The 24,131-nt window shown below is 56.0% G+C and overlaps 1 protein-coding gene across 1 annotated transcript; it reads right to left on the bottom strand.

Annotated features, from left to right (window-relative positions):
- Positions 1–498: 498 nt before the first annotated feature.
- On the bottom strand, positions 499–23,025 carry COL6A1 (collagen type VI alpha 1 chain). Its single transcript, XM_080600572.1, has 34 exons — positions 22,786–23,025; positions 21,943–22,072; positions 20,830–21,030; positions 20,394–20,553; positions 20,074–20,196; positions 19,962–19,982; positions 19,785–19,805; positions 19,648–19,692; positions 19,330–19,383; positions 18,281–18,325; positions 18,157–18,183; positions 17,789–17,815; positions 17,642–17,686; positions 17,387–17,440; positions 16,725–16,787; positions 16,114–16,176; positions 15,909–15,998; positions 15,726–15,788; positions 14,456–14,518; positions 11,244–11,306; positions 10,661–10,723; positions 9,810–9,860; positions 9,690–9,725; positions 9,157–9,219; positions 8,588–8,653; positions 7,897–7,932; positions 7,233–7,269; positions 6,742–6,750; positions 5,752–5,885; positions 4,735–4,844; positions 4,269–4,452; positions 3,882–4,056; positions 3,331–3,360; positions 499–2,556 (listed from the first exon to the last, which is right to left on the bottom strand). The coding sequence occupies exons 1-34, from the start codon at positions 22,889–22,891 to the stop codon at positions 1,946–1,948; spliced, it is 3,069 nt and encodes a 1,022-aa protein (XP_080456698.1). The 5' UTR covers positions 22,892–23,025; the 3' UTR covers positions 499–1,945.
- Between the last annotated feature and the right edge of the window lie 1,106 nt (positions 23,026–24,131).

Here is a 24,131-nt window from a genome sequence, read left to right as displayed (position 1 = left end):
CCACAAGCCCTGTCTGTCGAGCAGAGTCCCCACCTGCCCGGAAAATGAGGCACTAAGAATAGACCTCAAACATAAGGAGAAAGCAAACACGGATTACTTTTTCACCTGATGGTCTCCATCTCTGCACCAGTGAAGGATGGTCTGCTGGAAAACAGCACCAAACTGTGCAGTTTAGGAACAGGCTGTGAGACGTCACAGAGCACATTGCAACCAGAAGAAGAATAAGCATTTCCCTTCTTTTCAGAGCTCAGTACTTTTCTATACCATTTTCAAATGTACTAATCCATAGATTAAAATAAATCACAGGATTTCCCAAATCCATAGCACTCAATAATATCCAGATTTGTGAAGTAAAAGCAATTTTCTCTTTTGTCCTTTATAATTTCATCTGAGAAGTTCTGCTGAAGTCCTCCCAGATCGCAGCAGCCCCTATTTCACTGAGTGGCTTTAAAACCATTCAGGAGCTTCTGAAATTCAAGACAGACAAGCTTCCAACAAGACTGTGGAAAACAATTTATTTGACAAATTTCTGAAGTGGACAATTTTAGTAAAACACAGGCATAAAATAAAAGTAACTTGTACAATGGATTTCTGGATACAAAATAAAGAGTTTGGGATGTCAATACCTGGCAATCACTGTTGCTTTCTCAGAAGCGCATGAATTCATAGCAAGAGCACCAACAGAAGCACTGAACAAAATCTCACCCAGCCAAACCACATCTTCAGTGCGGTCGTGGAAACAACTGTGTAAACACCAAGGGCCCACATCACCCATGTAGTGATAGCACCTTTGTCAGTATATCTGTAGGGTGTGATTCAAAGCCCCTGGCAGATAACGGCAGCCTTTCCCTTGACTTGGCTGGGCTGTGGAGTAGGCCCTAATTCAATATATAGTACAGCTAGTGGGCTTCCCTAGGGCCTAAGTGTCTAACTCCTAGATGGTCCTACAGAAACAGTATACCCACAGGGAGCTCGCTGGGAATTAGACAGCTTGGCACTTTTGAAAAATAAAAATAAAAATCCCACTAACTGGGCTCAGAGAGATTTTCCAGCATGGAGTTTGGACCATAACGCAAGTCATCAGGTTACTTATGAGGTTCCTGGTTTCGCTGTAGGACCATGAAACTGGTTAGTGAAGGAGCGCGGTTCTGTAGCTTCTTCGTGGATCCCCCCTCCCCAGTGGCTGCTGTGCACCTTTCTCTCAGCCGGTGCGCAGGTCCCTGCTCTGGATGGGACTGTCAGCGCTGAGGTGGGCTCCACCACTCATCTCCAGCCCATCCCTGGGGGGTCTGTGTCCCATCCCGTGGCACAGGAGGTGCTTGGAGATGCTTCCAACACCGCCTAGTGCACGGGTGGCTCAGGTAACAAAGTCCAGCCCTTCCCACCCACCGGGGAGATGTGAATCACGCTTGCCAGCTGGGACAACGATCCCCTCTCAAAGCCTGCTGAAGTGCTGAAGCACGGCCTTGGGTTAGGACCATTGTGAGCTGGGCAAGCACTCAGCTGACATATGAATGAAAGAGGCAAATGAAGAAAAAACCCTGTATCTAAAAAGGGCATAATCAACCTTGCAAGACCAAGCAAGTCCTTAGTGGTGCAACATTCCTCATCCTGGTTCTTTTTTGGCAAAAAACAGTGGGATGAGGTTGCTTTTGGTGGGGCTTATTGCTAGGTGTACTGGTGTTTGCCGGCTGCAGGGAGCAAGGCATGGGCAGTCACAGGGCAGGGAGGCAGCTTGAGGCTAAGAGGAAGAAGTGCAGATGAAGAAGCAGGTGGAGAAGGAAGGGGACTGTGCACAGACAGGCTGTGGCACGACAGCTATCTGTATAGACATGAGTTCCTCAGGTCGGTCAAGAATACTGTTAATTTTTTTGCTCTTGTTGTTTTTCATATTTAGGTGAGAGAGAAGCAGGCACGGTCCTGGTAGAAACTCGCGCGCGGCTGCTCAGTTAACAGCTATCTTCCTGGAGACAGTTTGGTAGAAGACGCCACGCAGCAGGGAGGTGTAGTCGGGCACACGGAACAGGTGGCGCTCCCCGTAGGCAACGTCATAGTCTGCGCTCTTCCCTGTGACCAGGACGCGGATGTTGGGCTCGTTGACTTGGCTGCCCACGGCCAGCACGTAGATCTCGATACCAGCCCGCTGAACCTCCTGCACAGTCCTCTCGATGGCCCTCGCGGTGATCCCCTGAGAGTTGCCGTCTGAAAACACCAGCACCTTCTTCTTTGCCCCAGGACGGGAGGAGCGCTGGTACAGCCCCATGATGTACTCCAGAGCAGCGTTGACGTCTGTGGCATCGTTCATGAACTCCATGTTGTCGATGGCTTTGGCAATGACCGTGTAGTTACGCTGAAACGGGACTTCGACCTTCTGCTGGTTTTTCCCGCTGTACTGGACCACCGCGACGCGCACAGAGTCTTCGGCCGGCTTGCTGGCCTCCAGGAACCGCTCCGCCAGCCGCTTCACGAAATTCTTGGTGGTCTCAAAGTTCTTGCTCCCCACGCTGGTGGAGCTGTCCACCAGCAGCATGATGTCCGCCAGGTTGGTGAAGGTGACTGCATGGGGACAGACCCAGGGTTTGTTACGCTGCTCTTCTCCTCCCACCTCTTCCCGTGGGAAGCCGGTGTAGTCACCAGCTGTCTCACACGCTTCCTGCTTTGCTAGACTTAGGAAATCCCCAGCCTGTGGGGATTTGCTGCCTTGGTTTCCCCTACCCCAATGCTGTCCTACACTTGGCCTTTTACCCCTTCATTCTTTCTTTTATTTGGTTTATGGCAGGCTGCATTCCCAGGTACTTATCTGGCTTAGATAATCTAGTGACTCTTGTTATTTAATTCAGCGGATGTTTTCCTTGACTTACACTGTCCCTTCTTGGAGAACCATGTCATCTACTGAGGCTGGCCTGTTTCCATGATGAGTCTAATGATTGTATATGCTTCTGACTTTGAGATGTATCTGTCTACATTCCTCCCTTTTCAACCACCTTTCCCAAATATCCTGCCACAGTGCTGATTTTCCTGTGTGCTCCTCCCGCCGTATCACAATAGATCTCATTACTTCCCTCATCTAAAGCTTGCAAGGTCTAAATCTGGCACGGGCTCCTATCCAGGCCTGAGGCACCAGAGAAACCATTGTCCAGGCTTTTCTCACCCCTGTGCCCCAGGTGTTTGGGCCGGGGTGTCCACGAGGGACCCTCTGCGTGCCTGGCAATGTTTGCTCCTGCAGCAGAGCCCAGACTCTGCGTTCCTATGCACACCAGCTGCCAATTCCCACACCACAGCACCCACGAGCCCTTTGTGTGCTTTATGGCATGAAGAGCAGGTACTCACTTGGGCAGGTGTAGTCCGGACATTTCTTCTCTGTTAAGAAAATTAAAAAGAGTAATGTTAGCAGCTCACCTAGGAAAATTGCTTCTTCTGTAGCTCAGCTTCCCACAGAGCAAGAGTAGGGAAAAATGCTCACCTCAGTTGCAGCCACATTGTGCAAGGAGTTGTGCAAAGCTTATGTGTGCACCAGAGAGTGCAGAGGTGTGTGCTTGAAAAATGCTGTGGACAGAGATGTCCCGCAGCGGGTGAGGACTTGGATATGGCTGCAAAGTGTTCTGAGACACGAGACATCCTTGCTGCTCATTAACTAAACCTTGAATATCATTCTCTTCCCTCAATGCCTGAGCACAACTTGAGAGCATGACCAGGGGACAGCAGGGAGGTCAGCTTTCATCCCTCACTCTTTGGCTTCCACAACCCTCACTATGGTCCTTATTGTCTCCGGCCAGAGGCCTACTGCTTCTGCAGCTTTCTAGGAGCTGAGGAGCAAGACAACAGCCTGGGGCCATGGCATCCCACACACCCAGCTGCCCCCACAAGGGGTTTTCACCCACCTCGACAGACATACGAGGTGATGTTCTGCAAGAAGGAGTCATCTAGGAGCTCGGCGTAGTTGTCCCTCTGAATGGACAGTCCTTGTCTTCTAGGCATGCCTAAACAAGCGATGTCGTTCAGTTGATCTGGGTTCGGGTTGTTCCGGAAAATGTCGCCTATCCCAAGGGAAACCACCTGCGGGAAAGTTAGAGTCTATCACTGGCGCCTAATGCATCCATAATCCTGAATGCCCATCACTGCATGAGACAGCTTGTAGTGACACATGTCCTCCGTGCCCTGTCTTGGGTAGCAAAGGCGTGAAGACCCCCAGGGAGCCTCCGCTACTCTGATGCACAGCCACTGTGTGGGTGTTCCCCGCCAGCCCCGCCATGCCACTGTGCCCTTACCGGGGTGACTTCGCACAGAGAGGTCAGTGGGGTACGGTCCCGTAGCGTGTCTGAGCGTCCATCCGTGATGACGATGGCCACATTGTTGTTGGAGGTGAACCTCCGCAGCAGGTTCTCCTTGCTGAACTGCAGGGCTTCTCCCGTGTGGGTGCCCCCAGCTATCCATTTCAGGTTCTTAACTGCCCTGCAAGCACAGACACCAGTGAGCCTGCCATCGCGCCCCATGGATATCACAGGGACAGCTGGGAACACGCATATCGCTGACACACCGGCATGCTTGCAAGGCAGGGCAAAATCTTGCCTGCATGGGGCTTTGGGCAGGTAACTGGCAAGCTCCTTGGCCTCAGCACAACCTACAAAGCCACCATCCACTACAACATGCAGCATCCTTGCATTTGCAGGTGGTGCTGGCCTGGAGATGGAGGATGGGACATGAGCACAGTGTGCCAAGACCCTACAGACTCACTGTTTGAGTGCCCCGATGTTGTCTATGTTGGCATCCCCCATGGCCACCAGCTCCTGCGTGTTGTTGTGGCTGTACTGCACAACGCCCACTCGGGACTCCCCGGGCTCAAACTGTTGGAGAGAAACAGAAGCTACTTAGGGCCAGGTACCTCCAGGGGCCCTGGAGGGCTCAGAAACCTGCTGATAGTTTCATGCTCAATGTCCTCACGGTGGGCACTGCTGCTGCTCCTCGGGTGCACTACTTATTCCAGACAGGAGCCCCTACAGAAGCAGATGCAGGTGGGGCCCAGTGAAACAAGACCCAAAACCAGGTTTCCCATCTCAGTGGTCTCAACACAAGCCACTGGCTATGCTGGCTGGCTAGGAATAGAGCTTTTTTTTTTTTTTTTTAACAAAAACAAAAAACAACAAACAAACAAAAACAAGCAGACATGCTTTTTTTCTTAAATAGTAGTTTTTTCTGCCCAGTGCTAATGTTTCAGGCTTTTTACTGGTTCTTTACCAGCCAGAGACCCGTGTGCACCCAAAGACATGTCCGAGAGCAGGTCATCATGTATTTACAGCCCATGTGCTATGGATCACTCTTTTGGGCTGCAAAGATACCTTTTACTAATGTACTTAACTGGCAACTTTAATTGAAACCTGGGGGCAGGCAAGGCTGCCTGGGGGCTACAACACCTCGTGTGTGATCTACTCCAGCCACCTGAAATGCTCATCAGAACAAGGAAGAGACCAAGAAACTGATTGATTGGGCAAACAGTGAGCTGTCTGTTCCAGGGCACAGAGGAGTAATTGATAGTTGCCACAGAGTCTTGCTGCCCAGAGAGGGTGAAACACATGTATTTTGGGACAACAAATTCTGCGAACTCTTCCTACAAATCTGGGAGGAATCGAGACCCACCCTGGTTATGTGCTTGAAGCTGAGCCTTGTGGAAGCTCTTGTGGAGTGGAGGCATCTCCCTGTTTTTCCAAGTACAGTGAAAAATAAATGTATCCTAGCAGTCGGAGGAAATCTCACCTTCACGCGCTCATCCTTGCTTAGGCGGTCAATGACTTTGATGATGAAATCCTTGGCAATCTGGAAATTCTGCAGGCCAATGCTCTCTGAGCTATCCAACACAAAGAGGAGGTCGACGGGACCGCACGTGCACTCTGCAGCAAAGCACAGGCATGGAAAGGCTTGTGGTTCCTCTCTGAGCTGCTCTCAGAGCAGCATGCTTTGCAAGGGGGCATGCCCAAGCAAGAAGCTGATGTCTGCTGTTAGTCCTGAGTGGACCCACCAAAGCCCAGTGCAAAATTAAGTGGCAAAATAGCTGCATAGGAGCTTTGAGAGTCAGTTCACTAGTTTTTCCATCTACTTTTTCTCAGCACCGGTTGTAAGACACGTAACATTGCCAAGCTGTGAGTACCCATAAAAGGCCCAGTAACTATTTCCAAAACCCGTTTCCTCAGAAGCCTCCTCACTCCTTCCACTTGCCCAGCCCAGGAGGACAGAGGTGACAGTGGTGAGCTGGAGGAGGCTGACTCAGCTTGCTTTCCCCTCTTGCCTGTGGCTGAAGGACATCACGCACCCTGGAACCTTGCTTCAAGCTTTTGGCTTGCAAACCCTACCCATCCAGACAGTATCATGGAAAAAAAAAAAAAAAAAGGCACATTTCTCTGCAGACCAGTGTGGGATTTGGGAGAAAGCAACAGAGCTGGATCCACACCATGCCCTGAACTGACTTCCCTCCCCACTGCAGAAAGGGTGGAGAACATCTGCCTACAGCCTTGCTGGCACAGGGCACCTCCACAACCGTTTTCCACGGCTGTAGGACCAGCCACAGCAGCCTTTGGAGGGGGGCTTACTGCCTTCCCCTGCCTCCCTCCCTCTCAGTCCTCCTGGGCTCCCACCATCCCTCCACAGCACAAGGCAAGGAAAGGGGAAAAGGCAAGGGAAAGGGAGAGGAGGAAGCAAGGAGAAGCGCTAGCAAACATTTGCAGAACAACTTTGCCAAGTAACACTCACCACAGCAAGCTAGAGGAGAAGGGAGAGAAAGAGAGACCATTAAAATGTTGCAGATGAAGATTTTTCATACACTAATGCAGACTGCAGGTCTGTGTTTCTGCAACACAGATTATCCAGGCTCCTGCTCGTTCACAGAGGTTTCCCTCCTGTTTGGCATGCCCAGATCTGTCTCCTGTTCCAGGTCATGATGCCTGACCCAAAACACTGCACAAGGCAGAGCTGTTTCTGCACACACAACTGTATTCTTACTTAAATAAAGAAATCCTGGAGGGACTGAGTAAATTGTTAGAGTGTAGAGCTCACATCCAGTCCCCTAAGCACCCTGTGCTCTTCCAGCACTTTGTTACTGGCCGAGGGCTGGGACCCCCCTGCGGCAAGTCCCTGCTGCAGCTCCCCCATGGCAGGACATGGGGGCCTTGGGGTGCTTGGGTGCCACCCCTCACCCAGCGAGGAGCCAAGCAGGGCAGGGGAAGCAGCACAGGGATACTCACAGCACATCTTCATGATGATGTCCAAGATTTCACATTCCTGAAAACAGAGATGAAGAAACTCTTTGTGTATCAGCAGAGGCAGCTGCCTGGCCCCCAAGTGCTGCTGCCCACTGCCCCTGCTGTTGCTGTGTGCCTTCAAAGCAGATCCTGATCTGGGAACTAGTGATGTGCAAGTGGGGCTGCTCCCCTTGGAGCAGACAAGGGCTAGGCTTTGCCAGCAGTGAAGTGCACCCATTACACTGCCCTTGCAGAAGAAGTTGCATGGAAAGTCCCAGCTCACCACCCAGCTTGCTGGACCTTTCCTCCATCTGTGGTGGTTGCTCTTGTTATGAGCTTACCACAAGGTGGGGAGACCTGAGTCCTGGTGACACCATGGTCAGAGCATGTCCTTGCTCGGTGGGCAAACGTCATGGCACTCATCAAAGCAAAGAGGAATGGCCAAACTGGGAATAATACCAGTCTTCCCACTTCTGTGAGAGCTGAAGTTTTCACACTGCAGAGGGGACTCACTGGTGATGGAAAGGAGGAAATCTGGCCAGTGAGCCTCACTAGGACAGTGACAGGGGCAGACACCACCTTGCCTGGGAGCACAAGGCTCCCCAGCAGCGGTCTCCAGAAGCACAGACCAAGCAAGCAAGCAGTGCCCTGATTCTGTCCCACTTACATCTGGTCCTGGAGGTCCCACAGGTCCGGACGGTCCCTGTCAAACAGAAGCACTGAGTTAGAGCATTTACAAGAGCAGGCAGTCCTATCTTCATCAAGAGCTCACAATATCTTGACAAGCAATGCAGGGGCTGGAAAAGTTGCTTGGCTTCCCAGATCCTGGACTTTGAGCAGGTACATCTGCTTGCTCACAGAGAAGGCGACCTGCCTCCAAGTGTGCTGCAGGCAGTGAGCACACACACTGTGTGTCTGCTGAGCTCTGCATTGCCCCCACAGCACCCAGCTGATGGGTGCCTTTTGCTTTGGAGCTGCCTCTCCTGTAGCCTTCAGGCCAACACAAGCAAGCAGCGACTTAACACGGCCTGAAATGCTCTCGCGTTCAGGGTGGCCACTCTGAAACTTCGCAGTCTGGTGCCTCGCCCTCACCGATCTTGGCTGCCTGAGAATGCTTTGTTCACGATAAGCACAAACAGCTATGCTTTTTGCCCCAGTTTGGGATAAGCATGAAAGCCTGCAGAAGGGACTCTGCTCCATTCAGTGGAGCAATCAGCTTCTGCTGATTTCAGAGACCCATGCACAGGTTTTCCAGATGCTTTGCCCTGTTGTGAGCAGGGCCAGGCACAGCAAGTCTCCTACGGTCACATATATATGCTGTGCTGGTCAGTGCAAGCCCTTCCAGGATCCTTACTTACCGGGGGGCCTTCAGGACCCCTGTGGCCTTTCGCTCCTTTGCTGCCCCTGGGGCCAGGGGTTAGGTTCTGGATTTAAAACAGAAAAAAAAAATCACAAATCCATGTGTCACAGTGAGGTCCAGCACCTTTCCCTTCCAGATGCCTGCTGAACCCTACTTAGTAGTATTACCATGAAAAGGTTAACTGAGAATGCTGTGCCCAACCAAGCAAGCAAGTTAGGACTTGAGAGGGCTGGGACAGGCACTAGGAAAATCTCTCTCCGTGGGGGACAACGGTGCAGCAGAAAGCAAACATCAGTGCTATCTGGAAGCATACAACACCAAGTACAGCTGACAGTTGCCTCAGCCTAACAGACCTGGAGGTTTGGTAGCAATAGGCTGTAGGATGCAGAGTGAACGTCTAGAGAGAGCTCCACTTGCCATCAGATACTGCGCAGCAGCAAAGGGCGCTTGCAGTCTTACAAAACGTGATGGGCTCTTGCCTACAGGCAAGGTAGCTCTAGACCCAGCCTCAAACTCCTACACCGTGCTCACATAGAAAAATCATACAGCTTTGTAAAGGTTACTCACATCGTTGCCGGGGTCTCCAGCTTCCCCTTCATCACCTTTAGGACCGACATAGCCTTTTGTTCCCTGAAAAATAACAGAGAAGAAGCTCCTGTATGGAAAGCAGTTAGTGAGATTGGTGCAGGGACCTTGTGAGAGCTGGCTTGGGGAGGAGGCAGAGAGCTATCTGTAGGCTCCCTAGCATCAAATTTCAGTGTTATTAAATGAGAGACCTCCTTAGGTGGCTTTCACTGTCATAGCTGCTGTCATAGCTACTTCCAACCCCAGATGCTGCCTTTGGGGCTACGTCTGAGAGCACTCTACCCCGGCTGCTGTCCTTGGGTGTTATGACCAGTGCACCAAGGCAGAACACTTCCACAGGAAGCATCCACTGCAGGGATAGATGGGCATAAGATAAACAGGGTTCTGGGTGAGCAGGCTGCTTCAGGGGGCCCATTTCACCATGCAGCAGGCGTAGAGGCTCTGCAAGCCAAACTACCACCAGAAGACACTGGCCAGGGTGATCTCTGTTAGGTGCAGGAGGAAGCAACACTTACATTAATGCCAGGGTCCCCTCTGTCTCCTTGCTGCCCCTGGGAATGAATAAAAGGAAGTATGTTAGGTCAGGCAAGCAGAAATAATGGTATTGTGGTTTCAAAGCAGCACATAAAACTCACAGGGGCGCCTGGGAATCCGATCGTGCCGTTACCAGGAGGGCCATCCTCTCCCTGCGAAGGAAGAGAGGAATAGGTGAGACAATGTAAAATGGCAAAACCACCACACAAGCAGACCCCTTGGATAGCACAGCAGAAGGATCCTGCCCTCTTTGGGCAGCCAGTCACCACTGCAAAGTGTTTGTGCAAAAAATATGTGATGGGTGGGTTGGACGCTGGTGCAGGCAGGTAGGCAGGACATCCTGCCTGTGTGACCTGCAAGCCACTGAGGGGAAGCGGTGTCCCTCTTTGCTCTTCTTGCAGAGTTGTATCTAGAAATACCAATTTGTTTCATGTTAAATCCAGCCCAATACTGTTCTTCCTACCTCTTTTTCTCTGGGGCAGAAACCAGTTTTGCTGCGGTTCCACTTCCCATCTACACACCCAGAGAGCACTTCAGCAGGAGTGGGAGGAACTGGGACACGAACTGCCAGTACATCTCTTGAAGACTAAATCTAGTTCTTTAATTTAAAGGAAAAAGGAGAAGAGCAAGCTGGGGCAGGGAGAAAGGGAGGCCCCAGAAGCTCTGGGGGTGACACTGTGCCTCTCAGAGATCAGGGATACGATCACAGGCTGGGAACACTGGGCAGTACGAGGGCCACTGCTGGAAAGTACATCCCGAGTCACAGCTCTTTGAGCTTGTAGATGTGCATCACATGTGTTCAAAGGAAGTTGCTTGCAACTTTTCCCAACACATCTTAGCTGTGTATGAGTGCTATTTCTTTCCTCTCTGACCCGGACCATGCTGTGTGCAACCAGCCAGTTGTAGACCTTTTCCATGTTGCATGCAGTCACCACAAACAAACACCACTCACCCTTTCTCCCATCAGGCCAGGATCTCCAGGCAGCCCAGGTGCTCCAGGCAATCCCTTTGGGCCCTGGAAGGAGCAAAAGGAGCAGTCAAGCGCTGTTCACCATCCCTTGGGCTGGGAAGATGATGCTTTCTGAGGCAACCTGCTACCACTGTCTTCCTGTGGTGCTATGGTCCCTTGCTTCCCACCTGAGACCAGCTCTGGGAACACAACTGGGAGGTGGGAAGGAGCCCTCTTCATTCAAGCACAGCAGGCATGGGCTGCCCAAGCCCATCACAGGAGATGTTTTGCACCCCTAGCTTCTGCCAGAGGAAGGGCAAACTGTAAGGTGAAGCCACGACACTTGTATTGCAGCCATACCATCCCCCTGGAATGTCCTCTGGGAGGTGAGGAAAAAAGTGGTCACAGCCTTATAGACCCACCAAAAATGCCTTGAGGTGTCTGACAGGAAGCTAGCACCTAGCTTTTTACCCACAAAGGGTTCCTAAGACCGGTGGGAGCTGGGGACAGCCCTAACGGGCAGCATCTCCTGCTTTTCCCTTAATTCCCTCCTCCCGAGAAGATGCCACGATGAAGCAACACTGACCTCATTGCCGCGGGGGCCGTCGTCTCCCCTGTAGCCCTTGGGTCCTGGTGGTCCAGGTTCACCCTAGGAGAACGCAAAGAGCTCTCACCACAAGGCTTTGCCCTTGGCATTGCCCATGCTGGGAAGGGCTGGTCTTCTCATTTCGAAGTGTGGTGGGTGAGAGCTGCCACCCCCTGCCTCGCACTCCTCGGGGGTCCCCTCCGTGGAGGAGAAAGGCTCTGTTGGTGGGGGTCAGCATGGTGCGGAGGTACTGCAGGAGGGAGGCCTGGCGGGGAGGAGGCTGGGGGAGGCAGGCTGGTACTTCCCAGCAGTGGGCTGCATGGTGGCATCGCGTTGGTGTCCCTTGGGCAGAGAACGACCCTTGGTGGGTCACATCACCCTGAAGGTGTCACGGACATTCCTCTGTGGGGGCCCTGCCTATGCCTTGGACTTGCCTGATGGCGGCCAGGCTGACGGAGGCCCTTTCATGGCTGTGGGGAGCTTCTGTCCTCAGCAGGCTGCAGAGCCGTGGCAGCATCTGCTGGAGCAGAGCAAAGCTGTCACTCTGCCACACCCATACAAGCGCTGGCCCCTCTGTCCACCGGCTGCAGGGCTGGCCAGAGACATCCAGAGACAAGAGGCATGAGGAAAGAAGGCAGGGAGATAATTTTTTTTTTTTGCCTTTAAGATCTCCAAAAGATGTCCAGGGAGGCCCCTCACTTTCTGCTCAGTGCCATCAGCGCTTTGCATTATTTGCTTGCCAGGAGATTGGCAACGATGGCAGGTCACGGCTGGGTAACAATGCAGCTCCGAGTGCCCGAGCAAGGCAGCCCCGTGTGGAGCTGGTGTGTGGCCAGTCCACGGCTGGTGGAGGCAGAAGAGATGATCTCTACTGCTAAGGTTTTTGGGGAGCAGGACGCTATCTTTGCATGTTGCTCAGTGCAGCCCAGCTTTGCAGCCGCTGTCTCTCACCACCCAGAAGCTGAAGAAGCACAAGTCCCGTCCAGCTGCCCCTCCTGCTCCTCTTCACACACCATTCTTCCAAGGAACAGCACGCAGAGGACTTCAAAATTACGTAGTGCAGTGCAGAGCACAAGGCTGCCTAAAGGCATGTGACCCTTTTATCTGCACAAAAGCCCCAAAAGGGGAAAGCTGGGAGGGAGGGGTGGGAGCTCATGACCATTCACATCAGCCAAAGCTGGATCCCGGACAAACTTGGCTCACATTGGCTGTAGGTGGCCTGTGTAGCAAACAAGTCCAAACCCCTTGCAGCCCTGTAGGGCTTTGTGAAGACATAGGATTTGGGGTTGGGAAGTCGTTAACAGCTCCCTGATCGCTTTCCTTGTGGGTGCAACAAGAACTGCAGGAGGAATGGGCACCACAACCAGGAGGAGGTGGACCACCAAACCTGCCCAGAAGGTCAGGGACGAGAGCACGGACCTTTAGCATCTCTCAGACAGAAGGGGGGTGAAACAGGGCCCACAGGTTAGTGGGAACCCTTTCTCCTTGCCAAGCGAAATGCTCTCCTTAGAGAGAGCCAGAGCTTGCAGATAACATGGCTTGAAAAACACTCGCGTTTGCCAAAGTCCTTCCCTTGCCCAAGCCCAATTACACATTCATTTTTAATTTGGCCAAGCAAAAACATTTTTTCCTTGGTTTATGGAAAAAAACATCTTTGCTTTGCAACTGTTTTTGAAATCTTGAAATCTCCCTGGAGTGAGAGGGGTGCTGGGGCGGCCGCAGTTCTGGGGAAGGCACCCGATCTGCTGCTGTGGCTCTGAGAGGCGTGCGGCCGGAGTTCGGTGCTCTGGGGCGAGGAGGCCGGGTGACAGCCTCCTTCCTCTCTTCCCTGCCAGCGACGGTGGGCTGGAGGCAGGATCTTGCCCAGCCTGGTGCCCCAGCATGCTCTCATCGCTTCGACCCCCGGGCTTGTATCACATCTCCGCCTGAACTCTGTTTTCTTCTGCCTCAAACCGGGAGTGAGCCTCCCTGCTCAAGGCGAGCAGCTCTGGCCCTTCCTCCTCCGCTGGTGCCAACCTGCAGCACCAGCCCATTGCACGCACACACCCAGCAGCTGCCTTCCAGCCAGCAGCACCTCCCACCTCAGCATCCAGTGAGCTGGGTGCTGCCAGACACTCCTTGGTTGTGGAAGAACTTAGCTCAGCTGAGGACAGAAGGATCTGGGCAATTCTGGGTGAGTTCAGTGCTCTTCACGAGCACAAGGCAGGCTTGAGGGCAGCTCTGCTGTGGGGTGGTCCATGCTGGGGACAGCATGAACCCAACAGCAGCTCCTTGGCAGCAGTCCCATGCTACAGATCTCCTTCAGGGCTCTTCAACAGTTGGTCAACCACCTTTGTCCACACGCTGGTCTTTGTGCATCGCTTGGGGCTCCAACAGAGTGGGAACATTTATCTCAATACTTCCCTATCTCTTGAGCTCCATTGAAACTGTAATGATGTAGGAGGGAAGTTGTCCCATGAAGCCCAATCCAAGGGTTTTATCAAAGCATGCTTGCTCAGGTGGGAAGACCATGCTAGGTATTGCAAACGGTGCTATCTCCGAGGAGAGTTAGCCAAAGGAGTTGACTGGGAGCTGAGTACAACTCTGGGAGGAAGGAGCCTTTAACTGTGCAACGGGCAGAAGCCCTTCTTAGGCTGGAGGTAGCCAGCTCTGCTCTGAAGAAAGCCAGTGGGTTCTTGGGGTGCACAAGGACAAGTGGGCCCCAGAGCAGGAGGGTTGGACCTCACAGTGAGCAGACTTGAGGAGCAACTGGCTTTGGAACAGACCGCCTGCAGATGTGAAGGGTGCCAGTGACACTGCGAAGGCCCCGCCAGGCTGTCCTTGCTCACATGCGATGCCTTATCAACTCGCATGACCAAGGCAAACAGCGTCTGGCCCCAGGCCTGAATATTTGGTGCGCTGCTGCAGCTCACACTTGCCAGTTTCCAAATCTGTCTGTCAGATGTGTTGACATCTGTTTCCACAGAACTGGGAAATGACCTAGAGGTTTCTCTGTCCGGAGCCTAGCAGCCAAGTCTCCATTTTCTAGCTCTGTTCATGTCCTGGGTTCTCTTAAGAGATTCTGGCCCCTCTGCACTGGCTTTGCTGCCTGGCCTGGAAGGTGCCGAGACCTTGCCCCAAGATGCTGTGGCACCAGTTAAGCCCAGTCTGCAGCCTCCTTGCTCCCCCATGCACTCCCACAGGGGATCCAGAAGGCTAATCCAGAGCCTTACCTGGTCACCAGGTGGTCCGAGGGGTCCTTCCCGACCTTGGTCACCGGGTGGCCCAGACTCTCCCTGAAAACACACAGGGAGGGCATGAGAAACGGAGAGGGGCATGCGTAGGGTGTGACGGGTCCTGCACACAGTGGGCAGCAGTGCAAAACCTGACCGTGGGTGTTTTTGCAGCATGTGCTGCAAGACAAGCATCTTTGTGCAAGGCACTGCTCTGCCTGCAGCCCTGCTGGGAAGGGAGGTGTTCAGAAACTTCCCGTGAAGGTCACACCTGACTTAAAACATTGAGGAAAGTGGCTGGACGCTTGGCAACCCAAAGCTCTCGTTTGCAGGCTAGAAGCTCCCATATGCCTAAGCCAAACAGTAAATACAAAATAACTTCCAAAGGGCCCTGGATGCTGGTGGAGAAGTTTCTGGCAAGGTTCCTGAACCTCGTGCTTGAACTAAGACTTGGAATAAAGCAGCCCACCGTCTGCTGAACCATTTAACTCCAGGACACTGGCGTGCCTTCATCTCCCACGCACATCTGCCCCGCACGGTGATGCTGCCGTGGTTCCCTGAGCAGAAGCAGGGAAGGGGAGGCTTCCAGCTCCTGGTTTCTTCGGCTTCACGCAGCCCCACCCCACCCAGCCCCATCCCCTTTCTCCCCAGCAGTGCTGGGGCAGGGCTGGCCGCCTGCCCAGATGCTGCTCCTGGATGCCCCGGCCCTGCTGCCCCATGCAGTGGTGGCATGCTGGCACCTCCGACATTTGCCACGTGTTTTTTCATCTGTCCTGCCCCACTGAGGGCTCCTGCTCATCCTTCCTACACTCATGTTGGGTGACTCAGCCCCAGCAGGCACAACAAATACTTTCCTAGTGACTCCCCCCCGGCTGGCACAGCACTCACCCCTGGCAGGGGTGTCCTGTCCTCACCCTGGTACCCTGCCTGCCACTGTGCCCCCCTTGCTGAGTCCCCGGTGCCTGCACAGCCCCACCACACCCCGAGGAGGACACTTGCTGCTTTGCTCTCCACCAGCTGCTCCATGCCTGCTCTTGGCTCTCTGGGCACGCTCTGGGTTTTGGCTGCTTGCTGCTCAGCCACCAGCATGAAGGGACAATTGCTGGGGATGGCATCAGGTCCCCACCAGTCTGGCAGGTGCATGCACCAAGCTTGTCCACTGGCCCACAGGCTGGCCAAGGCAGCCACTGGCCACCTATTTCAGCCCTGGCTGCCCAACGTGCCCCCGTCTGCACGCAGATGCCCACAGCTATCCCCCAAGAGCAGTTACCGGCTCTCCTCGTGGACCACGGTCTCCCGGCGAGCCTGGGGGGCCTCTTTCTCCATTGCTGCCCTGCAAGGAGATGGTGGGAACACAGGTTCAGGACCCACTCCTGGTCCTGCAAACCCCACCTTCATCGCCCGCCCCAGCCCTCCTCCTCCTCTGTGGGTCCCAGCCCCTGCCCGTGCTCACCCGCTCTCCAGGAGGACCATCCACGCCCGGGGAGCCTTCGTCCCCCGTCTCCCCTGTGGGTCCAGGCTCACCCCTGTTGCCAGGAGCACCCTGCACGAGCAAGTAAGACAAATCAGTAGGTTTTGGAGCAAAGCCCTGCGTGCCAGTGGAGCCTTGGGCAAGCTCAGCTCTGGGGCTGATTGTGGAGTGGGGACCTCGCACCGACCTTCTCTCCAGGGCTGCCGGGGATCCCCTGCCGGCCAGGCTTTCCGTCTTCCCCGGGCTCCCCCTTCACAAGGACACAACAAGACAGGGTGGACAAGGACACATCAGTACCAGCGGGTGGGTTTCGGCCCCGTGCTGAGGAGGCTTGAGCCCCCCTTTCCTCCACAGCTCACGGAGGGCCCCAACCCCAGCAGGTCCCTCCGTGCCACACCTCCAGGTGTGAGCCACCATTTCAGAGCAGCCCCCCAGCATTTTCAGGCTGCTTGTGGCAGGCTCGCAGGCACCTGCAGGAGCAGCCTGGAGTGTGCCATGCACAGCTCATGTCTTGCCAGCCTGGCCTCACTGAGGGCGAGGGGCAGCATCCTCCAGCAGGGCCTCACCCCCAAGCAGCACGAGGAGGCCAGTGATGGGTCCGTCACCGCCTCTCTTGGCTAAACCTGGGCATCTGCCTCTCCTGGACAACCCCATGGGTTTTTCCCCGTCTCCAGAAAGAGACAGGGACTTCTTCTTCTTCTTGAAGGTGGGAGTCTGCCCAGCACCGCTCCTCCCGCGCCTGGCTGGGCACACCAAGGGCAGCCCCATGGCCCTCCTGGCTGGGTACCACGGGCTCACCTTTCCTCCCTTGGGTCCGTAAGCACCGGGATCACCCTTTGGTCCGGGTGGGCCTTGAGTTCCCTGTTGAAAACAAAGAGCAGCGTCACTGAAAACTAATCCAGCAGCACTACCTGCAGGAAATGGCACGGAGAGAGCATCCTGGCTGCTTGGCCCCCAGTCCCTCGGTGGGGAGGGTGGGATGGACGGGTGCTCGCCATGACATGGGGGTGGCACAGCACTCCGACACTGCGGTGCTGCGTGCATCAGACAGTGGCTGCTTTGGGGAAATGCTGCAGAACTGAGGGCGTTTCTGAGGAAAATGGCAGAAAAGGTGGTTGCTGGACCACAGCAATACTGATGCCACTGTGGATGTGCCATCCTGGGAGCAGAGAGAGCATGGAAATGAGCAGGCAGATGTGAAAGAACACAACTGCAGAGCAATGGTGTCCAGCACCCTCCAAAACATCCGCGATTTTCTGCTTGTCTGGGCACAGCAGCCTAAAGTTGCTTGCTGCTTTGGCACCCAGCTCTTCACGCCTGGCTGCCTCCAGCGCGCGGTGTGCAGCTCCCTGGGCAGCACAGGGAACGAGGGCAGCGTCCAGCAGAGCACAGGGATGGCCGCACACGCGGAGGTGCACTTCCAAGTATTTCCAAGCAAGGGGCACCCACGGGGTACATACATCAAATCCGGGCGAGCCTTTGCAGCCAGGTAGCCCGGGGTATCCAGCTTCTCCCTGTGGGACAGACAAAGCAAGTGCTGCTGTGAGTGGTGCCTGTAGAATTCCCCTGAGCATCCCAGGCAGGGACACCCCTGCAGGGGATGAGCCCCAGATGGGGAACTGCCTTCATTCCTGGCCCCCACAGTGGTTTTGGGAGGTGTCTGGGCAAAACCCAGGGTCCTCAGGATGAGCAAGGGGCCCCGAGGGGAGGTTTACCTTCATGCCGTCGATGCCGTCGATCCCACGCTTGCCCTTCTCACCCTAAAATGCAGACAAGAAACCATGAAGAAATGATTTGCAAAGACCCTTCCTCCACCCCACCCCAAGCATTAACGGGGAAGAATAAGCAGTGCAAAGTCTGACCTTGGCTCCTTTGGCTCCTCTTGATCCCTGCAAAAGGAAGGAGAGAAGTCAGGCCCCACGTGGAGCAGACCCGTCCCCTCACCACGCTGCCATCCCCATGCCGGCTCAGCCCCAGGTGTGGGTGTTCCTACACCCCTGCGCACCACCGGTGCCCCTGTTGTGCCCGACAGTGCACAAGGCATGGTGCTTGCCTGCTCCCCGCAGTCACATCAGCCTCAAACTGGTTGTCTTGGCTGGATGCTGGTGCTTCCAGGGAGGATGGATGCACAGACCTGGGCGCGTACCCAGCCCCGATGCCAGGCAGCCCCAGTGCGCAGCCAGACAAGGAGGGGGGCACCAAGCCCCCCCCATGTCCTTGCTGCACTCACCTTTTCTCCTCGACTTCCTTTGTCACCCTAGTGATGAAAGAAGGGAGGAAAAACAGAGGATGAAGACACTGGCAGCACGTGGCCCATCCAGAAGCCATGCCTGCCACCCTGCAGCCCCACGTACCTTCATTCCTTGGTAGCCAACAGGTCCCATGTCCCCTGGCCTGCCCTGGAGGACAGAAGCACGGCGTTACGGAGGCAGAGGCTGGCATGAGCCATCAGCAAGGGGGCCGGTCCCCCTGGGCTCTCCATCCGCTGCCAGATCCACCTTGTCCCACACACACTTGCCAACATTTAAAACAAGGTTTTGTAACACCTCTTGGCAAGACCCCCCTTATGGGACGTGCTTCTCGGCCCCAGAGGCCATGCTGCCCCCTCCTCCAGCCCTCTCCCCTGAACTCCTCCTCCTTTGTCTGGTCTGGTGGCATGGGATGCCTACAGGGGTGAAGGGGACCTGCTGGCACCTCCAGCATCCCCAGCCCTTCCCGAGGTGAAAACGGGGTGCATGGGGCCATGTCATTTGGGATGAAGGTGAAGGGCAGAAAATCCTTGGGAAAGGAAAAAATGTGTGCAAGCCATGAGGTTTCCAAACCAGGCATGCACATGCTGAGTAACTGCACACTCATGTGTGTGGGAGAAACACATCTCCCAAAATAAACGTACCTAGTAAAAAAGGGAGGAGGAGGAAAATAGTTTCCTTATGCTATTAGCTTCTTATTTACTGGAGGTTTCCCCGTAACACTGCGGTGCTTGTGTTGTCAGAGGACACAGGAGGGAGCCCGGGGTACACCCCGTGAGTCAGAGAGGTGTCCTGCAGGAGGGGCAGCTGCTTTGGGTGAGGAACAAGGAAGCCTTGTAGTACCAGAGGAGAAGAGGCTGCCCCGTGCTGTCCACAACACTGCCCACTGGGAGCCCTGGCCGATGCAAGGGGATGGCTCTGTGTCGCCATCTCCCCGGGGACAGCTGGCTGGGACCCCACTGTGGCAACGGGGTGGTGCCGGAGTATGGGCCAGTGACCTGTGGGGATGGTGTGGGGATGAGGAGTGCAAAGCTGGGGGCTGGCATCGGGTGCAGGTCCCCATCACCCTGCCAGTGAGGATGTGCCTGAGAGCTCTGTCTGAAAGTCAATAAAAAGCCCCTGAGCAGAGCCACCAAGTCCGGTCCTTTACTTACGGGCTCTCCAGCCTCTCCTTTCGGACCGGGAAGACCTGGCTTGCCTCTTTCTCCCTGAAATACAGGACAGAAATAAAGTTAGCTGATCAAAGCGAGCTGATCCTCCCCAGGAATGAAACAGGACTGCAAGGAGAGCAGGGGGGCGGTAGCAGCAATTCCCCGCGGATGCGGGGAGCAGAGGACCGAGGCCACGTGCGTGGGACGGCGGTTTCCACTGCCTTGCCCAGAGGGGCCGAGGGCAGGGCTGGCGCGTGTCCCGCCGGTCCCCGAGCATCCCCACGGAGCCCGTCCCTCTGCAGCTGGGGGCTGATCCCTCACCTCATAGCCTGGATCGCCGGGAAGTCCGGGGGGCCCTCGGGGAGGCTGCGGGAGAGATTCACGGGTTAGACCAAGCCACTGAGGCACAGCGTGGGGGCACGGGGGAAAGGGATGGAGGCCTCAAAAGCCTGACTCACCTGGCACTCGAAGGAACAGCACTGCCCAAGGGAAGGAGAAAAACAGAGTCAGTGGCAGCGCCAGCGCTGTGCTCGGCTCGGGGGGAGCCCCGAGGCTGGGCAGAGCGGTGCCACCAAGCCCCCATGTGCCTGGGGGTGGCTGTAGGGGATGGGCACAGGACACTGGGGAACACTCACCGACTGCTCCATGTTGGCTTTCTGCAAGGCAAAAAGTGAAGAGAGGGGGGTTGTGAAGGAGGAGAGGGCCCAAGCTGGGGGCAGGCTGGGCGGGGGGACAGGCGATACTCACAATCATGTCGATGATGTTGTTGATGGTCTCCTCCACATCGAGATCCCGGGTCGGTTTCAGGCTGGTGGCGGTGAAGTTGCGGCGGTAGGCATGGTCCGTGGCGATGATGTTGAGCCGCTGGTCCTAGAGGTGGGGGGCAGAGCAAGACCTGTGGGCACTCCTGTAGGATGTACCCAGGGGACATGCTGGGGACAGGTGTCCACTGGCCACCCTGGGGATCTGCATCAGCCCACCAGCCCTCTGTCTGTCCCCAGCCTGGGAAGCTCCAGACCCCATTCCCAGGACAGCTGTGGGGAGCGTCCCTGCTATGTGGTCCCTACCAGGTGGTTGGGAGAGATGGCGACGGAGAACACTTTGATCCCCAAATGTTTGGCTTCATTGGCAGCATCATCCAGGCCGCCACAGGGCTCCTTGTACCCCTCCAAGGGGTGTCCATCCGTCACCACAATCAGGTATTTATTCTCCTTGAGATGGGAGCCTCTGCAAAGGTTTAAACACTGGGTTCAGTGCTGCAAAGGTTTAACAGATTTGGCTGGAGTGCCCTGGCCAGTGCCCCAGCTTGAGGCCAGGCATGCCTCATCCCAGCGCAGCCAGCTCGATAGCAACCTGCCACCCCAGCACCTGCTTTGTGCCCAGGTAACCTCCTCCCCGTGCTGGGGACAGCTCCACACGATGCACGGGGACGTCCCAGCCACCACCCAACACGGTGCCACCGCTGGGACCACCCCACCCTTGGCCCCGGCCCCACCGCCGTACCCGATGAGCAGCCGCTCGATGCCCTGCTTTATGGCGCAGTCGGTGTGGGTGCCCTTCCCGATGTAGCTGATGGCCGACACGCTGTCCTTCAGCTCGGCCCTGCCGCTGGGCATGGCCGTGAGGTCCTTGATGAGCACCACGGAGTCGCTGTAGTGCAGCGCCCCGGCGTTCCACACCAGGAAGCGGTCGCAGCGAAAGTACCTGCATGGGGACATGGGGATGTGGGGACACCGGGACACGCGTCTTCAGCCATCTTCTCCCTGCCCATGAGGACCTGTCCCCAAACCTCCTGAGCATCGCTGTCCCCTCCATCCCAGCCCACCACACTGCACCCCAAGCCCACCACACCGCGCAGGTGGCGGATGCCTGGTGTCACCGTGAGCAGGTTGGTGGCTTGCAGGGAGATGCCCCTGCAGTGAGCGGGGAGCAGCGAGGTGGGCACAGAGATGTTGGGGGTCGTGGGAAGCCCCATCCATCAGTCTGTGTGCTCACAAGGGGGCTCAGGACAAAGCCAAGCTCCTTGTTTAGCAGCCAGGCTGCATCGATGGGGGCCTGGTGGGATGTCCACAAGCATGAGGCTCCTGTTCACGTGGTGCTGACATGGGGTGGCCCATCATGACACCTTGCTGCTCTGGGGTTGGTGCACCCCCAGGTGCCCTCACCCTGGGGAAACCAGGGTTAGATTGAGGGTTGGTGGCTGTGAGGGTGTGGGCTGGGAGCAGCCTGGTAGGTGAGGACTCAGAGAAAGGGCTGGGCAGAGGGGTGGAGACAGGAAACCCCACAGGGAGCCCCCAAAACTGTGTTCAGCGCCTGGGGGATGCAAAGAGGTTGCAAGGGGGCTTGCTCTGCGCGTGCCAGGTTTAGCACGGTGGGTGCCCTATGACCACACAAGCTCCCACATTGTCCTGGCTCTGAGCATCGCTCTGGGCCTGCAAAATAACCCGATGGTGGGGCTGGGGCTGGAGCCGAGCCCGCTGCCCTGGGGTGTCCCCTTCCTCCCGCAGCCCTGCTCTCTTCCTGCTCCCTCTGCAGCACTTGCAGCATCCCCATCCCCCTCCGCTTGGCACAGCCCTGAGAGCCCACTCGGAAGCAGCGGCGGGAGCTGCTGGGTACCTCTCCGTCAGCTTGTCGATGAACCGGTTGGTGAAGTCTTTCACTTGTGCCACGAGGTCCCCGAAGGGCTTCACCCTTAGGGCAACGCTCTCAGAGGTGTCCAGGACGAAGAACAGGTCCACAGGGCAGTCTGGGGGCAGGCAGAGCGGTGTGGCTTGGCATTGCCCCCCCCCCCCCCCCATGCCCCAGCTGCCCCCCGGCACACCCGCAGAACGTGCTCTGGGAGGAGACAGCGTAGCCGTGCTAACCCCACGCAAGACACATGAGCATGCATGTATGGGTAGGATCATTCTTTCTCAGCATTTCTGCTTTGGCATTAATGGTGAGCTGGATTGCATCTGAGCACGTATCCGGAAAACGTCAGTTTGTGCATTCTTTTCCCCCATTTGCATTCAAACTTGCGATACCAGGATTAGTTGTAAAGTAACAAGCGGCAGTAACAAGTATTTATAAACAAACAAACACGCAAACAAGCAAGACCTCACAGCAACTACCACAAAGAGAAATTAATGCTTTTCCAACACGTCCCGGCACAAATATCATTGCAGAGGAGAGCAAAGCTAAAAACGAGCCTCAGCAGCTGGTGCCCGGCCCCACATCCTGCACGAAGCTGAACCGCCTCCGGCTGCCCCGAGCCCCCCTCCCCGACAGCACCCGGCTGAGGAGAACCAGCCCAAAATGAAGGCTACAAGCGGGCACGCCTGGCGGATGCTCTCCTGGCACATGCTGCCCTGCGCTGTGAGCGTGACTCTTCCCAAAAACTGCCGGCCGTGGGGAAGCTGGTGGCCCCCACACGTCTCCGCTGCCCCAGGGGGAGCACCCGGGACTTTGGCCCCCCCTTACCTTGAGCCCTGTGGAGCCGGGAGGAGATGTCTTGAGCCCAGGAGCCCCCCCGGAGGAGGCAGGCGTGCAGCAGCAGCAGGGCGAGGACGAAGTCGTGCAGCCTCATCTTGCTGGATTCAGATTCCCATCGAGCTGGGGCGAGGGGGAGGCAAAGAAAGGGAAGGAGCCGCCAGCAGCCAGGAGAGGCCGGGCTCCAGAGGTGGTTTCAGCGCTTGGGTCCCGGCGAAGGAAGAGCAGGAGGGAGGGCAAGTGCGAGGAGGAGACTCCGGCAGCCGGAGGAGGGACCAGCGGCTGCCAGCAGTGACTCAGAAGCGAGCAGACATTTCTCCTTGTCCCTCTTTGGGCTTGCTGCACCTCAGAGCGCTCCCCAGCTGCCAAAGCTGGGGGTCCTCGGTGCCCACCAGCATCTCCCTGCTAAGGAGGGAACCCACTTTGGGGCATGCCTGGGGAGGTGGGCACAGCAGGGGCACCAGGCTTGGTTTTGGAAAAACACTTTCTTCTGTGGCTGTCAGGGCTTTCAGGTCATCCCGGTCAGTACCCCAAGGGGCGAGATGAGACCCCTGTGCATGGACTGGGAATGACCCCCCCCGGTGTACTCTGCTGATGGGGGCTGAAGCCCTTAGGGGTGCCTGGTGGTGGGCATCCTCTGGGCACACTGCTCCCCTGGATGATGGATTTGGGTGCCTGGTGGGGGGGGGCTGGGGACCCACAGCAGCAGTAGGACCCCTGGCCCTCACAGACCCCCCTGTCTCCATGCCCGGCATGGGGTTGAGCCCCACGCTGCTCAGCCCAGCCCTGCCTCGGTGCTGTCACCACTGCTGCAGGAGCTGCTGCTGCCAAACCCTCGTCACAGAGGTGTTAATTGCCACAGGGGAGAGAGACAGGTGAAGCGCTGCGGGGCTTATCTTGCTATGGCTGTAACCTGCTCCCACAGGGCACTTGCACCCCTCCATGGTACAGCAGGGGACCAAGGGCTGTCATTAAATAGCAAATTAAGAGGTTATCCAGGCTAAGGGGGCTCCTTGCCTTTGGAAGGTGGACAGAAACCCAGAGAGAGGGGCATAATTTGGGCCAGAGCACCTTGTGGAAGTGCTCAGGAACAGGAAGGCTCCACCAAAGGGTCATCAGCACAAACCCAGCCTGCACCACTGATCTGTGCACAAAGGACTTTCAGAAGGCACTGTTTGCTCTCCTGCTTACACGTCTGGGTTGTGCTTCTTCCCCTGTGCAGCCTTTCCAGAGGAGCTCCTGCGCGCGCTGGAGGTAACTCCCCGGGATCCTCTGCCAGTGTGTTCAGGACGGCCCTCTTCCTTCTGCTCCACCACGTGGAGATCCACTCTGGGACC

The sequence above is a fragment of the Anser brachyrhynchus genome (assembly GCF_964034855.1).
Source record: "Anser brachyrhynchus genome assembly, chromosome: 7".
NCBI lineage: Eukaryota > Metazoa > Chordata > Aves > Anseriformes > Anatidae > Anser > Anser brachyrhynchus.
The sequence above is the reverse complement of the archived record's forward strand: the minus strand, read 5'-3'. Positions and strand labels throughout refer to the sequence as shown.

What these genes read in the sequence shown, in the direction of transcription:
- COL6A1 (XM_080600572.1), bottom strand. Translation starts at nt 22,891, where the DNA reads ATGAGGCTGCACGACTTCGTCCTCGCCCTGCTGCTGCTGCACGCCTGC. An exon ending in ATCGACAAGCTGACGGAGAG is followed by an intron (nt 21,031 to 21,942) that starts GTACCCAGCAGC and finishes GTCCCCATGCAG; the next exon opens with GTACTTTCGCTGCGACCGCT. An exon ending in CACCTCGTATGTCTGTCGAG is followed by an intron (nt 3,361 to 3,881) that starts GTGGGTGAAAAC and finishes TTTTCTTAACAG; the next exon opens with AGAAGAAATGTCCGGACTAC.